At 36.0% G+C, this 16328-nt stretch overlaps 1 protein-coding gene across 1 annotated transcript in view; it reads left to right on the forward strand.

The window, feature by feature from the left end:
* The window catches only part of LOC146141292 (protein NLRC5-like), a 31105-nt gene extending 16048 nt beyond the window's left edge, over window positions 1-15057 (forward strand). The window contains exon 3 of the mRNA XM_083392871.1: window positions 13619-15057. Coding sequence (XP_083248997.1) covers window positions 13619-15057 — 1439 coding nt within the window. The remainder of the gene's footprint in view (window positions 1-13618) is intronic.
* The last annotated feature ends 1271 nt before the right edge of the window (window positions 15058-16328 follow it).

Genomic DNA, 16328 nt, shown 5'->3' on the forward strand with positions numbered 1-16328 from the left:
TTATGACGTAGCTTTGTAACGTCGTCATTAAGAATGCGTTAAACTTAAGCTTTTTGTTGTTACGGCCCTTGTATAATTATATTTGCTTAGACCTGGTGTTGATATGTTTGAATGGTGCAACAATTACAACATGTGCTAACAGAGATGTGTACACTGCCTGTAGGATTCGCATTTAAATTTGCGGTGGTAAAATATTTTGTGTTGTAAGAGCAATAGGTTTTTTTACTTAGAGAGGCCTCTTTATGAAAGGCAAATCGCATGTGCATAGTTTTACTAGGCAAGCCACTTCCAACACAAATGTTGCACGCGCGGGACAATAGGGCGCAGCAGGGATGCCAGCAGCCGCCTCGTCGCGACGCGAGCTGGACAAAGCAAGCGAATATGAACGAATTCTGTATGAAAGTTTTTCTGCTGCTAGATGGCTGTCGTTAGCTACAAAGTGCTAAAACGCAATATTTCAGGTTTTTACCCCCCAAGCAAAGGCCCCTGGGAGTGCAGCCTCATAAACTTTTACAAAGCACCTTCATACCACTCTACGCCATGTCTGAAATTTTGAAGGTTCTACGATGTCTACTTTTTCTATAAAGCTTCGGACAAAACTCGGTCTGAAACATACCATAGGAAACCATAGGAAACCATAGGAAACCATAGGAAACCATAGGAAACCATAGGAAACCAAAAAAGAATAACGGCAAAAACAAGATATGTCCCGAAAATAAATTTTCGGCCCATATAATAACGGCAAAAACAAGATATGTCCCGAAAATAAATTTTCGGCCCATATAACTAGACGGGGGTGCGGTTGTTGTATGTTTTGTCAGGGGGTATATTTTCAGGGCTTAGTGTTTATTTTCAATTTTTACTTTATTTTATTTTTTTTATTTTTTTTTTAATATTTTGTTATGTGTACTTTATATTATATATTTTGTTTTTTATTTTCCTTAACTTGTTTCTGCAAGCAAAAACAGATATGGGCCGAAAACTTCCCCACTTAACTTATGCCTTTGATGCGAAAGGGGTTCAAATATGGCGTAGAATTTGGGGAATGATCGAAACATATATTTGATAAATAGAATTTACTTAGATAATGCATATGGCTATTTTATTCAATTTTGACCAGCTTACGTGTTTGAAAATCAAATATTATCATTCTCTTAAAGACTAAAAATGGTTTAATTATTTGACACTTAGGCGAAGCTTATCGCGAAGTAATTGGTCGCCCGAAAAAATGCTGACGCCGCATTTAAAGCAAGCATTATAAATGTGTCGCCGATATTCTGCCTTGAACATCCCTACTCGAAATGCTTCCCTCCGTTAATTGTACGGTGGGTGAAACTTTATTCACGGCCTTACCTCTTTGTGTATTACCGCGACAATACGATGAAATACGATTTGGAGAATATTGGAAACATCGTATTTGGAGAATATTTGCTATTTGCACCTGTTCTGTATGTTACTCCAATCCAACATATCTACACACAATTATAAGTTGTGTATAATAATATAATAACTTATGGCTTTGAAGCGAAGGGGGTTCAAATATGGCGTAGATTTTGGCAAATGATCGAAACATACATTTGATCAATAAAAATTTACGTAGATAATGCTTACGGCCATGTTATTACATTTTGGTCAGCTAGCATGTTTAAAAAGTCGATATTTTCATTCTCTCGAAATGATTTAACGTCTATGGTTTGCTATACTTTTTCCAACTTTTACTGTGTAAATTGTTACCATGCCTTGGTCTGAGCAATCACTGTTGAAACAGAGTTTAAATCTGTAGTTTTGAGCAATATGCAAACACGTTTATGTGCCTAATAAGCCACGTTTTATATTGAAAGTTTTGCCAATTTAAATCCAATAAACGCAAGATTTATTTATTTATGACGCCATGTTATGACGTAGCTTTGTAACGTCGTCGTTAAGAATGCGTTAAACTTAAGCTTTTTGTTGTTGCGGCCCTTGTATAATTATATTTGTTTAGACCTGGTGTTGATATGTTTGAATGGTGCAACAATTACAACAGGTGCTAACAGAGATGTGTACACTGCCTGTATGATTCGCATTTAAATTTGCGGTGGTAAAATATTTTGTGTTGTAAGAGCAATAGGTTTTTTTGACTTAGAGAGGCCTCTTTATGAAAGGCAAGTCGCATGTGCATAGTTTTACTAGGCAAGCCACTTCCAACACAAATGTTGCACGCGCGGGACAATAGGGCGCAGCAGGGATACCAGCAGCCGCCTCGTCGCGACGCGAGCTGAATAAAGCAAGTGATATGAAAGCATTCTGTATTGAAGTTTTTCTGCCGCTAGATAGTAGTAGATAGCTGTTATGAACTAAAACAATGACATAACACTTTTGTTTTTTGTCCCCCAATTGGAGGTGCCTAGGGGTGCAGCCTAATAAACCTCTACACAGCACCTTCATACCACTCTACGCCATGTCTGAAAATTTGAAAGTTCTACGATGTTCACTTTTTCTATAATGCTCTGGACAAAACTAGACGGGGGTGCGGTAGTTGTATATTTTGTCAGGGGGTATATTTTCAGGGCTTAGTGTTTATTTTCAATTTTTACTTTATTTTATTTTTTTTATTTTATTTTATTTATTATTTTTTTTTTTTTATTTTGTATTGTGTACTTTATATTATATATTTTGTTTTTTATTTTCCTTAACTTGTTTCTGCAAGCAAAAACAGATATGGGCCGAAAACTTCCCCACTTAACTTATGCCTTTGATGCGAAAGGGGTTCAAATATGGCGTAGAATTTGGGGAATGATCGAAACATATATTTGATAAATAGAATTTACGTAGATAATGCGTATGGTCATTTTATTAAATTTTGACCAGCTTACGTGTTTGAAAAGCAAATATTATTATTCTCTTAAAGACTAAAAATGGTTTAACGCCTATGGTTTGCTATACTTTTGCAAACTTTTACTCGGTAATTTTTTACCATGGCTTGGGCCGAGCAATCACTGTTAAAACAGGCTTTAAATCTGTAGTTTTAAACAATATGAAAAACACTATTATGTTCTCAATACGCAAACTATTAAATCGAAAGTTTTGCTAGATGTTTAGGCCTGATGTTGGTAGTATGCTGGTTGGAGCAAGATGCACGACAGGTGCTAACAGAAAGGCGTAGACTGCCTTAAGATTTCGCATTTAAACTTGCGGCGGTAAATACACCCTATTGACACTTAATTATTAGGCGAAGATTGTCGCGAAGTAATTGGTCGCCCGAAAAAAAACTAACGCCGCATTGAAAGCAAGCATTATAAATGATTCACCGATATTCTGCTTTGAACATCTCTACTGTATAGTATGTTACTCCAATCCAACATATCAACACACAATTTTAAGTTGTGTAGGCCTGGTGTTGATATGTTGGATTAGAGTTGCCACCAGATTTTGCATTTAAATTTGCGGCGGTAAAATAAGTTGTTTCTTAACAGCATTAAGTAATTTTACTAAAGAGAAGCCTCGTTTTAAAATGCAAGTCGCACGAGCCCAGTTTATGACGTGCCACTTCGCACAATGAAAGTCTCACGCGCGGGACAATAAAGCGCAGCAGGCGGTGACTCCCTTAGCAGAATCTGTTTTCCTTTATCGCGCATTAACGCGAGACAGTCTGTATAACCGGTGTCGTTTTAACCAGATCCTTATTTTAGGAAGTATTGCCACCGCAAGGTAGGAGTACAGAGCTAAAATCAATTTTACGATGACGTCATATTTTGTTTCCAATTTGTACCCCCAGCTGAAGGCCCCTAGGTAAATAGACTTCTAAACCCTTAAAGGCTCATCTACATATACGCCTCCATCTTGTATGGACATTTTAATTCTTTCCAAATTATAGTTTTTCTGTAAAACTCTGGACAAAAAACGGTCTGAAACAAACCAAAAAAACTATAAAAGAATTCGAGCAAAAACAGATATGTCCCGAAAATAAATTTTCGGCCCGTATAATTAGCAATTAGTATACGTAAGTATGTTGTTGCGATCTCTTCAATTCATAGCGGTCAACCAGGCCAAAAGTTAAAAAATATCTGTCTGTAAATATTTTATATCGCAATTATGTTTAGATACGAATCGAAACCATTGCGCACGCCCTTGGAAATTGAAACCCACTATAAGGGGGTAACAATAATTTACGGAATGATGAATGGTCGGAATGGTCGGAACGCTCACTAATTTACGGAATGGTCGGAATTGTCGGAATGGAATGAATAGGGCCGAAACTAATTTGATGAATGGTCGGAACGGAATGAACTGTCGGAATGGAATGAACGAAGCTGTAGGAACAGAATGAACTGTCGGAATGAAATGAACGAAGCTGTTAGGGTTAGGGTTAGAAATGAACTTTCAGAATGAAATGAACAAAGCTGTATGAACAGAATGAACTGTCGGAATGAGATGAACGAATCTAACCCTAACCCCAACCCTAACAGCGTCATTCATTCCATTCCGACAGTTCATTCTATTCCGACAGTTCATTCCGTTCCTACAGCTTCGTTAATTTCATTCCGACAGTTCATTCCGTTCCTACAGCTTCGTTCATTTCATTCTGACAGTTCATTCTGCTCCCACAGCTTCGTTCATTTCATTCCGACAGTTCATTCTGTTCCCACAGCTTCGTTCATTTCATTCCGACAGTTCATTCTGTTCCCACAGCTTCGTTCATTTCATTCCGACAGTTCATTCCGTTCCCACAGCTTCGTTCATTTCATTCCGACAGTTCATTCTGTTCCCACAGCTTCGTTCATTTCATTCCGACAGTTCATTCTGTTCCCACAGCTTCGTTCATTTCATTCCGAAAGTTCATTCTGTTCCTACAGCTTCGTTCATTTCATTCCGACAGTTCATTCTGCTCCGACAGCTTCGTTCATTTCATTCCGACAGTTCATTCTGTTCCCACAGCTTCGTTCATTTCATTCCGACAGTTCATTCTGTTCCCACAGCTTCGTTCATTTCATTCCGACAGTTCATTCTGCTCCTACAGCTTCGTTCATTTCATTCCGACAGTTCATTCTGTTCCCACAGCTTCGTTCATTTCATTCCGACAGTTCATTCTGTTCCCACAGCTTCGTTCATTTCATTCCGACAGTTCATTCTGCTCCTACAGCGTCATTCATTCCATTCCGACAGTTCATTCTGTTCCCACAGCTTCGTTCATTTCATTCCGACAGTTCATTCTGTTCCCACAGCTTCGTTCATTTCATTCCGACAGTTCATTCCGTTCCGACCATTCATCAAATTAGTTTTGGCCCTATTCATTCCATTCCGACAATTCCGACCATTCCGTAAATTAGTGAGCGTTTCGACCATTCCGACCATTCATCATTCCGTAAATTAGTGTTACCCACTATAGGGCGTCACACAGCACAGAATCTCTGGCACATAAGGTTGTTAACTGTGCGAAAGAATGGTTTAGTTGTAATTTACAATTATTTTGTCATTATTTGCTGTTCAACCAGTAACACTAGTGTTAGGCGAAACGAGGCGTTTTGTGTTTCTGGTGCGAAGCAACCTGCGGTGAAACGCCCCGAGCACAGAACCACAAGACAGGTTAACAATAACCCAAGAATTGACAGCGCTAGGACTGAAATTTGACTGCGTGCCAACATTTTCCGCGAGTGTTATTTCGATCAGAAGCTACACAGCACCGACGCCCTAGCACAAAAAAAATAAAGTAAAAATAAACGTATTTACGACCAAAATTTTGAAAAAAAAATTATACCACAATACTAATACTGGTCTATACTTTCTGAATATAAAAAAAAATATAAAAATTATGAAAAATATTAATATTCAATATTAATATTCGTCATAAATGATAAGATGAAAAAATTTCCGCACCGTTTAATTAACAAATTGCTGTAGACCTTGATCGCACCTTTCCAGTGATACCACACTCGATGCCACTAGTATGGGGCATAAGGGTTTAAATCGACGATAACCGATATTAATATTCATAACATATCGCGATAATTTTTAAACGTCTGTAGCATCCTCAATTCGAGATGGAATCGAATCACAACCGATCGGTTTGTATTTTTGAAGATAGTTTCCACAAATATAAAAGATATATTACACTTATTTCCAAATATTAACAGAAATAAGCTAACATACTTTTAAATTTGGGTTATTGTTAGTTGTTGTAAAGCCAATTGGATTGTTTTTCATATTTTTTGGCAATTTTTTAAACAAATTAAAAGTTTATAAATAGAATCTTACCAAATATTTGTTCATCGCTTGTTGTATTTAACATTGTTTGCAAAACCATAGTTCTTCGTTGTTTACAATTGCTCCTTGAGAAACATGTGTTTGAACACATTCCCTGTGGAACCACTCCTTACAACTGCTGCATTCTATTAAGAAAAGCGCTCTGTTATCGGCTAATCTACAATTACAGTAAATGTTAGTCTGTAAAGCTAAAGGTTTTCTTTGTAAACCTGATCTACTCCTACGCGTAAAAAAGGGAGCAACAGTTCGATTCAAAATGATTTTCTGAATTTCACTGCGCAATGTTACCTCTTTAAATATTACCTGTTCTGGTTTGATGTCCGAAAGTACCGCAACTGCGAAGGCTATAGCAAAAGGACCACAATTAGAACTTCCCCTTTGTTTGGATACCTTTGGAAATTCCAATTCAATGTTTTTATTATTTTTAAAATAGACAAGTTTTGACAATTTGAATAGTTCGTCCGAACTATATTCGCTATAACGACTGTCGTAAATTTGTACAGCATTACCCTTTGTTGAAAAAATGTTGGATGCCGTTACCCAATGGTTTGAATGAACATTTAAAATTTGAACAAACTTTCCGACAGGAGAATGTACTGAAGGAAAATGAAACGGAGTTTCATAAGCATGAATGCTTTGTAGCCCTCCAATTTGGGGGAATTGTGTTGCCATTATATTCATTAATGAATCAATATGCTTGTCGCTTAGCCAAGTGTCTTTTGACATTAATTCCTTATGATCAGTTTGATCTATGCTATAACTAGGTTGATATTTTACACCACAACAACGGCGTCCCCAAGAACTAACAGGCAAATTGGAATTACAATCGTGGTCCTTATTCGTGTTTTTGATCGTTGGTTTTCCGCGCTTTTTCGGACTAGAGCTTCTCAAGTCCTTTGAAGGAGCTTGAAAATACTTTCCAACCGTCCTATCTGGCCCGGTGGTTCTGGGTTTTTTAGCCCAGCTTTCCTCCTCCTGTGGCTGGACGACTGTTCTTTTACGCTTGGACTTTTGCGCCAGTCTTATATTATCTTTGAACTCGCGAACTAATGCAACGCTCTGATCATTGTACACTTTTGCGAACTCAGCGACGTTACAAAACCGCTTTCCGAAGCACCGCGTTCGCTTTAATTCCTGCTGACTTTTCTCCATAACGTTGCGTCCTGTTGTCTCTAGATAAATTTTGCTCTTCACTTTTAGATAGCCGTTCGAAAAATTCTGACGCGCGTTTGTATGACTCGTTGTTTCCATGCCGCCCAAATCGCCTAGCAACAGCCCTGTCCACAGCGCAATTTTCGGCAAGCAATTGCTCGTAAATTTTACAAAAAATTCAGGACAATAAAACTCGTTTTGTCCACACGCCTTTTGCATTTTGACTGCCTGTCTTGCTCTGCTAAGAGTCTTATCAAAATAAGCAACAAAAGGGTTTGTTGAAATGGTGTCTGATTCGGTGTTTTCAAGTGCGTTTTCCCCGGTATCTCTTTCAGAACGAATAGTTTAGAAAATATCATCTTTGCGTTCAATTTGACATTTTAACCATTTCCAGCTGATTTTAACCTGGATGTCATTTTTAGATGTAAATAAAATCACCATGTGATACAAAATATTGTTAATCTCTTCAAGAGATCCCGCGCACATCAACAAACCCATTACAAACATCGCCTCTTGCCTTCTCTTTGGAAGAAGGCCACAGAGGCTTTTCATATTCTTCATCGTGTGGCTGCCACACAAATGAAGAAAGGGCTTGCTAAAAGTCCTATCAGATGCTTTTCCTGACACCACATTATAACAACGATCTAAATAGGCCTCCAAATCCTCGCTCATATAAACTGACAACACCGACCGAATAATTGCCATGCTTCCATCGCAAATGATTTGGCGCACAACGGTTTTTCCAACTAACTTATTTTCGTCCGAATAAAACATTTAAAAAAAATTGGAAATTGAAACGATGTTATGACTGTTAGTAACATAAGTCGCAACAGCCAAAGGGGCTTTTCTTTTGGCCGGGTGGCGCACAGAGATTTCATACGCGTAATACTGCGCTCTACCCTCAGTGGCATCGAGTGTAGTATCACTGGAAAGGTGCGATCAAGCCAGATAGAATAGTCTAAAGCGCCAAAGCGAAATTTCGTTCGATTCCATCTCGAATTGAGGATGCTACAGACGTTTAAAAATTATCGCGATATGTTATGAATATTAATATCGGTTATCTTCGATTTAAACCCTTATGCCCCATACTAGTGGAATCGAGTGTGGTATCACTGGAAAGGTATTATCAAGCGCTATGCGATTTTGTTGGTCTCTAGTTGCGTAAATAGATTTTTGGGTCTTTTTTGGTCGGATGTTGGTGGGATGAAAAAACTCGATATTACGCATAACAAATGCTAAATTTGAAATATTTTCAACATTAAAATTTTTTACTATTTTTTCTTTCTATGGCATTATAAGGTTTGTAGAAATGTCTTGATGAAATTTCGTTCACTTGCACTTTAAATTGGGCAAGTGACGGGCGTTTAAAAATTACCGCGATCGCTTATGAATTTTAGGATCGGTTATCGACGATAAAAGCGTATGGCCTCAACTATCACTGAGTCATGTGTGGCATCGTTGGAAAGGTATTATCAAGCGCTATGCGATTTTGTTGGTCTCTAGTTGCGTAAATTGATTTTTGGGTCTTTTTTGGTCGGATGTTGGTGGGATGAAAAAACTCGATATTACGCATAACAAATGCTAAATTTGAAATATTTTCAACATTAAAATTTTTTACTATTTTTTCTTTCTATGGCATTATAAGGTTTGTAGAAATGTCTTGATGAAATTTCGTTCACTTGCACTTTAAATTGGGCAAGTGACGGGCGTTTAAATATTACCGCGATCGCTTATGAATTTTAGGATCGGTTATCGACGATAAAAGCGTATGGCCTCAACTATCACCGAGTCATGTGTGGCATCGTTGGAAAGGTATTATCAAGCGCTATGTGATTTTGTTGGTCTCTAGTTGCGTAAATAGATTTTTATTAAAAATTATTGCGAATATTAATTTTGAATATTAATATTTATTTTTATTTTTAATTTTTTAATTTTTATTTTGTAAATATAGATCATTCTTATTGTTGTGGTAAAATTTATTTATTTTTCTAAAACAATGAGGTTAAATATGTTTTTTTTGCCTTTGAAATTTCTTCGTTTAGCTAGTGTGCTGGCTAGCTTTTGGTTCTCCCGACTGACCAAGTGTAATTTTTTGGTCAGAAACAACCCTGCTAATGTTGCACTGTGTGTGACTCAAACCTTGTCAAACAATTTCCATTATACTTTTAGACTTTGAGGTCTTGGACAATGCACTAATTTGCATTAACAAATGTGCATAAGAAGATGAAGTTTAACAATACTTGACCCAACCAAACCCAAACGCTAACCAGCGCCCTAACCCAAATAATGTGCGATAAATTAATAATTATAACGCTTCAGGCCCCAATACCTCAATTTGTGACGTAATAATCTTAAATACAATGGACGAGAAACCATCCGAGTTTGGGCTTTTTTCCCCAGAATTTAAAGAATTATTAAAATAACGCACATTATTTGGGTTAGGATTCGGGTTAGCGTTAGGGTTTAGGTGGGTCAAGTGTTATTAATCCTATCTCACAATTTTTGTTATCTTTTCTGAACTTTTAATGAATATTTTTAATTTATCTACGCCGGGAGTTTACCTAAAGGTCCAAATCAGTGCATTGCCAGGACCTCAAGGTCTAAAAGTCTAGACTTTTCTGCCATTGGATGCCCTGATTGTCGTAGACCTTTTTGCTTAGAAATGCACTGATTTCTAACGGATCGGGTGAATTTAACCAAAAATGTGATTTTTGTGCTTTGTGCATTTTTAATCTGGATCTGAGCTGCATTTTTTGCACAGGAGTTTGCTTAAAAACAACTTATCTATGAAACACTGTCCAAGTAGGAAAAGAGACATGCGCACCCACAGATTGTACTTTTATATCCCACCTTTTATATTGCTTAGTGTTGCAAAAAACTTGAAATGTCACTATTTTCCTTGTTTATTGCCTGACGGTTTGTACATTTGTTAGGCGAAAGAACATTTTTTACACTTTAGGCACCGACGCTATTCGTGAACGCAAAGCGCGTCTAGTGTGAACCAATTTTAAGTGTAACAAAAGTCTTCATCATTATTCTCACGTGCATATTATTGCAAACTAAACACAATTTATAGAAAGAATAACTTTAATAAAAAATTTAAAAAAAAATACTGATGAATACATGTATTCGCTGATGGAAAAAATTACTGTAAACCTATTCTGTTTTTGTAATTAGCTTATCTTCAAAGAAACTACTGATCTTGATGCCAAGCATAAATAAGCCAAGCTGTTAAAATTGTTACATTATTAAAGAGCAACGTGTTTTTTTTTGGTCTCAGCAGATGGTAACTCTGGCTATAGCACAGAATCAAGCTGACTGAAATCTACAATAGACAATATTAGTCCTAGAGATTCAGATGCAGTGATTTTTAGTGTAACATGTTTCATGAGCAAATATCATTACAAACTTATTCCTTTATTTTTGCTCTTTGCAATCTTCACTCTTATTTCAATAAACTATATATTTCTGCTTCTTTCCTTTTTCAAACATTCACAAAGTACAGGGCTTAGCCTAGTCAGAGCAATAGCCACTTCATTTGCAATATTATTTTTTCCGAAACCTGGTGATTGAGTTAATTGAGAAGTTTGGCCTCGGTAGACTTAGGTTTGTTTAAGGTAACTTCTTCCAGCTTTTGCACCTGAACTTAGCAAATGTGGTCTTAAAATATTGTAACCAACAAATTTATGTTGTGTTAAAAATTAATAAATGATTTTAGAAAACAGCAATAAATAATGGTCATAATTACAAAGATAGCCAACACCTAAAGAAGTTTTCAGAACTATATGAACCTAAAACCTGTCAAAATTAAATAGTTTTGAGTTACAGACACCAACGTTAACCCAAATCAAACAAAGCACACTTTATATCTGTACAAAATTTATGGAAAAAAACTCTTTATTGAAAGGAGTATATACCATAGTTACGTGTTTTCGCGCTTTGTTTTTGTAGAATCTATTGTGAAGCTAATTATTCGTTTTAAGTTAACTTTAATTAATATCTATAATCATTTTTTATTCGCAATTTCTTCAAATACTGGTAGCGAGAAGTTGTGAAACATGTACTGTTACAACTTTAATTTTGTACTTAAAATAGGGTTTCGGTTAAAACCAGGAAGCATTTGCGTCAACTTTAAATTATAAATAAAATGTAATTAGAATATTTAAGGTCAGCTAGTTCCAAACAAAGCTGAAATAAGCATTTTAATGAGGGGATATTGTAGTTTTTGTGGTACTGCTGTTTTTTAACCTATAACTTTGCATTTTGCAAGTTGTTTCATTCACACTTTTTAACAGACATTTTTAATTAAAAAATATATCTTCTATATGGTATTCTAAACGACATTGTATTGTATTGCTTGTGCACTTAAAATTTTCACCAGATATTTCTTTTGTACTCAACATTAATTTAACACCTTTTAATACAAGATACCTCACATCTTAGGAAAATATTCGAGTGATCCACATCCTTTTAAAACAACTAACTATTTGTACTGTTATACTGTTTTGAAATAGGTGTAATTTTGTCAATGTTATCTTATTATAGTGACCCCATGTGGTTTTACAAAAGTTGAATAAATATAGCCTGGAGCCCTAGAGCAGACACTATCATGCAAGCTTGTGCATTTGGCTGAAAAATCAGGCACTTGCTGAATTCCAAAGAATATTTTAGCTACAGAACTGAAATCTTACATCTTGAGTCACAAAGAAACCGTATATTTGTGGAAGAACGCCAGGACAATGAAAGAAGTTTGTCAGTTTCCAACGTTACAAACAAGTCACAACTACAATGAATCTTATCATTCTTCAAACAGTAGTCAAATCGGCGCTGGTCTAGAATCCTACCACAATGCAAATTATTTGGGTTAGGGTGCGGCGTTAGCGTTTGGGTTAGGGTGGGTCAAGTATTATTATTATTAAATAATGAATATATTAATACTTGACCCACCTTTACCCAAACACTAACCGACACCCAAACTCAAATATTGTGTGTTGTTTTAATAATGTGGTAGGATTCTAGACCAGTGCCGTCAAATCTCTAGAATAATATTGTACTGATTTTAATATGAAATTTAGTAGAATGTTTTTACTTGTGGTTTTGCAAGCCTTAATTTAATTCGCAGCGTTTAGATCAACTGTAAAATTTTGTTTCATTTTGTATCATACAAAAAATAAATGCATATTATGAAGTTTAATAAAACAAGCAAAACTGTTGACTTTTTGTTAGGTGTGAACTGTAGTATATGACATCAAGGACATGATTAAAAGTGTTTTTTTAATGCAGGCTTGTTTCAATCTTCCCTCGTAGAAATTTTATTTCCAGATTTGTCTGTTTTGATTCCAAACCTATAAAAAAGGTATAAATAATTTTTATAAGATAATGATTATTATTTATTTCAACTAAATCAAACACTGTTAAATAATCCCACAACTTAATAAAAACTGCATATAACAAACTAATTTAATCAGGGAGCACTAGAGGTAGAAAATAAACTTTTACCTGTTAGATCACTTGGAAAGCAGCATCTGCTTAAATTGTATTCCAGTACCAGTTTCTTTAGTTCCATAAATTGTTAACCCAGGGAGAGAATGCATAGCAGGTTTAATATTACCAAACAAGTATTTTCTAGAAGTTTACACAAAATTCTCACTAACTTCAGAAAATTATAAACAACATTATTAGTAAAAATTGACCAATATATCTAACTTCATTATGGTAAACCCTTTCACTTGGTAAATGCATGTTAGTTTAATGCACTTTCTGGATCAATAACTAGAAGCTTACCCCAAAACATACCACAGCCACCTTGCCAACCAAATTTCTCGTGAAAGTTTTCTCAACAAGCTAAAATCGTGAACTAACTTAAATAACAATCCAGTCTTTGATTCGGGGAATGGAAAGGGCGTAAATTACAACAATTTATTGCCAGGACAGTTTGATGACTGGAAAAAGCAATATTCATATACTTGTCTTTGCGATAAAAAAAAAAAATGGTCTGATAGTGACTACAGGGATAAACTTACCAGTTAAACCGGTCAAAATGTCGCAAACAGCCCTGATAACTGAATTATCGACCAAATAGTGCCAGTCTCAGACCTATCGCCATTGTAAAAAAATGCAACTTCATCTGAGTCGGTCCGCGCGACCCCTAGTGGTGGAAGCCATCCCATTATGCATTTATTTAAAGAAACAAACTAAAATCTGAAACTTTTCTTTGATTAAGGTCAATTGGGAAATTTAACTGTGAAGAAAATATCAGAGCTTCTGCAACAAAACTTTGACGTAATTAATTCAATGGGCTTAAAATACAATGAAGAGACTTTTCCACAAGATATCAACCCTCAGTTAGCAAACATTGATAACTTTTATGAAGGTGAATTGGCCAGGAATAATAAATACCAACCAACATCACGCCAGACACATAGAGATTTTGCATGGTCACGCAAAGTTAGTTTCCAACAATTAAAAGAAATTATATATTCCGGAAAATATAGCATTTTAGTCGGGGGACCTGGTTCTGGTAAAACCACTCTTTCTAAGAAGCTTTCCCAATCTGATGCAAAGCTTGTGATGCACCAGAGATGCCTGGAGATTTACTGTGACGAAAAACTAACCTTAAAAGAGATGATAGTTGATAATGCTTATCCACATCTCGATGAAGAAACAAGTGACAAAGTCTTTAAATGGATTAAAAGGAATCCTTCAAAATGTGTCTTTATATTTGATGGTTATGATCAAGCCACTTGGTCACTTGATAATGTAAAGCCTAGAAATGATGCAGTTCATACTCGCTTGTCAGTTGAACAAATAATTGCCAATCTTTGTGGCAAAAAATTCCTACGAGGTTCCTCAATAGCTCTTACGTCCAGACCACATTCCATTATTTTCCTCCAGGAAGAATTACGTCCTGAAAATCTTTTTTACCTGATAGATTTTGAGTTTGTAGATATGCGAGAAATATTTTTTGCTTTTGCTGGTGGAGAAGCCCAGGGAATATGGGACACATTTAACAGACAAGCACCCATGCTACTTGATCTTTGTCTTATCCCAATTATGCTTCAATTGACCCTTTTAGCTGCTTTGGGTGCAGATGATGTCACTGAACTTCGCAACACCACTCAGGTTTTCACTGTTTTGCTGAAAAACTTGAGGCACTCGGAATATGCTAGGGCTGGCGATATTGAATCAATGTACAGCACCTTAGGTGAACTAGCTTACAATGCTACTAAGAACTCCACTGTAGTAATGACCCATCACCAAATAAAGGAAAAGGGTTTGAGTGACAAAGATGTGCAGGATTTAATAATATCTGTCCCTGGGCTAGAAAGGTTTAACCAGAAGCTGTTCGAAGGTGAACAGAAACTAATATTCCATCACCAAACTCTTCAAGAATATCTCTGCTCTTTGTACATCAGCCAGAACATGAGTTTGGAAGAGTTTAGTCAGATAGTTGTGAAATTGGTCTCTGATCCCCACTGGGCGATGGTGAGAACATTCGGATGTGGACTTCTACTCGGCAGCAAATTCAATGTTCCAGAACCTTCTATACAAGCAACACACCAGTCAACTGAACAACAGGTTTGTATGTTCTGTATTTGTATAATATTTGTAGAAGGTTACAACATGCGTCTAATATTTATTTGCATAAGCTGTATTTACTGAGTGCATAGGGGCTAGGTACAAAATGGGTGTGATGCATAATAACAATTTCTCCGCTACAAAAAATATTTAAGCCCAAAACGTTTTGAAATGCTTAACATACCTTTTAATTCATCTTTGATTTTCATGAAATCTCAATCTTTAGTGAAATAGGTTTATTTTTACCTTGTAATTTTATCAGTTTTTATTTTAGATTGCTACTGATCGGAACAAACCTGAAAAGTCTCTGCTTAATCAACAATCAAAAAGCACAGCAACCCCATGCACTTCAACATATCGGTTTGTCACCAAAAAAAATAAACATTTGTTTCTCCTGTACAGCTCAGTTGGTAGAGCGACGGCTCCAGTATGACAAAGATTTTGAATTAAAAATCTCACCACAGGTTGATTTTACTAGCCTTATCTTGCTTACAATCCTTAATAGGTGAAATGATTTCAGTTAGACCTCTGACAACTCCTTGTGTAAATTGCTGCGATTAGTGGGTCAATGTTGGGTCTCAATATTGCACCAGATACCTACCATAATATGTTTGTTAAAGCAATATTACTGCCTTGTTTAGTAAAAACTATAGAGCAAAATTTTCCAATACTGCTTGATGCAGAATATCAGCCAATATTATCGGTAAAATATTTTACATATCTCTAGTTGTGATTTGGAATTTAGCCACAAAATGTTTTTTATCTTTACAAAAGACTATTTTCCTTTTTGGAATCTTACTTAAAAATGTGGTGTGGTGTATGATTTATTTGTAACGATATTGATGACAAGTGCGACTTCATGTGGCGGAAACATACTATATGCACACAGTTGTATATGTGGTTTAGCTTAACTTGTTTGAAATTAGTTTAAATGTAACCAATAACTTTTTTAAAGCTCCAGTATTTGCTTGGAACATACCTAGTTGTGAAATCTGTTGTTAACCAAAATGTGTTTGTAATCAGTGTTGTGGTTGTTTTCCAGTCGTTCTGACCAGGAAAGTTCCTATCCACGATCAGAGTTGGGACAAGACACCTCAGTTCAGCCAACTGCTAAACAAGCAACACAGCAACCAACTGACCAACAGGTTTGTATGTTTAGTATTTGAGTAATACAATGTAGTAGGTTGTACTAAATGCGCCTAATGTTTATTTGCATAAGCTGTATACTGAGTGCATAGGGTTCAGACATAAGCTTGTCTTGAAATTATGTACCAAGCCTTCCCAAACTTTTACTCCTTTCTAAACAAAATTTATTGCTATGAGAACAGATTAAACATTGTTCAATAATTTTTTTT

Source organism: Ascidiella aspersa, chromosome 6 (genome assembly GCF_963924565.1).
Source record: "Ascidiella aspersa chromosome 6, kaAscAspe10.2, whole genome shotgun sequence".
Classification (NCBI taxonomy): Eukaryota; Metazoa; Chordata; class Ascidiacea; order Phlebobranchia; family Ascidiidae; genus Ascidiella; species Ascidiella aspersa.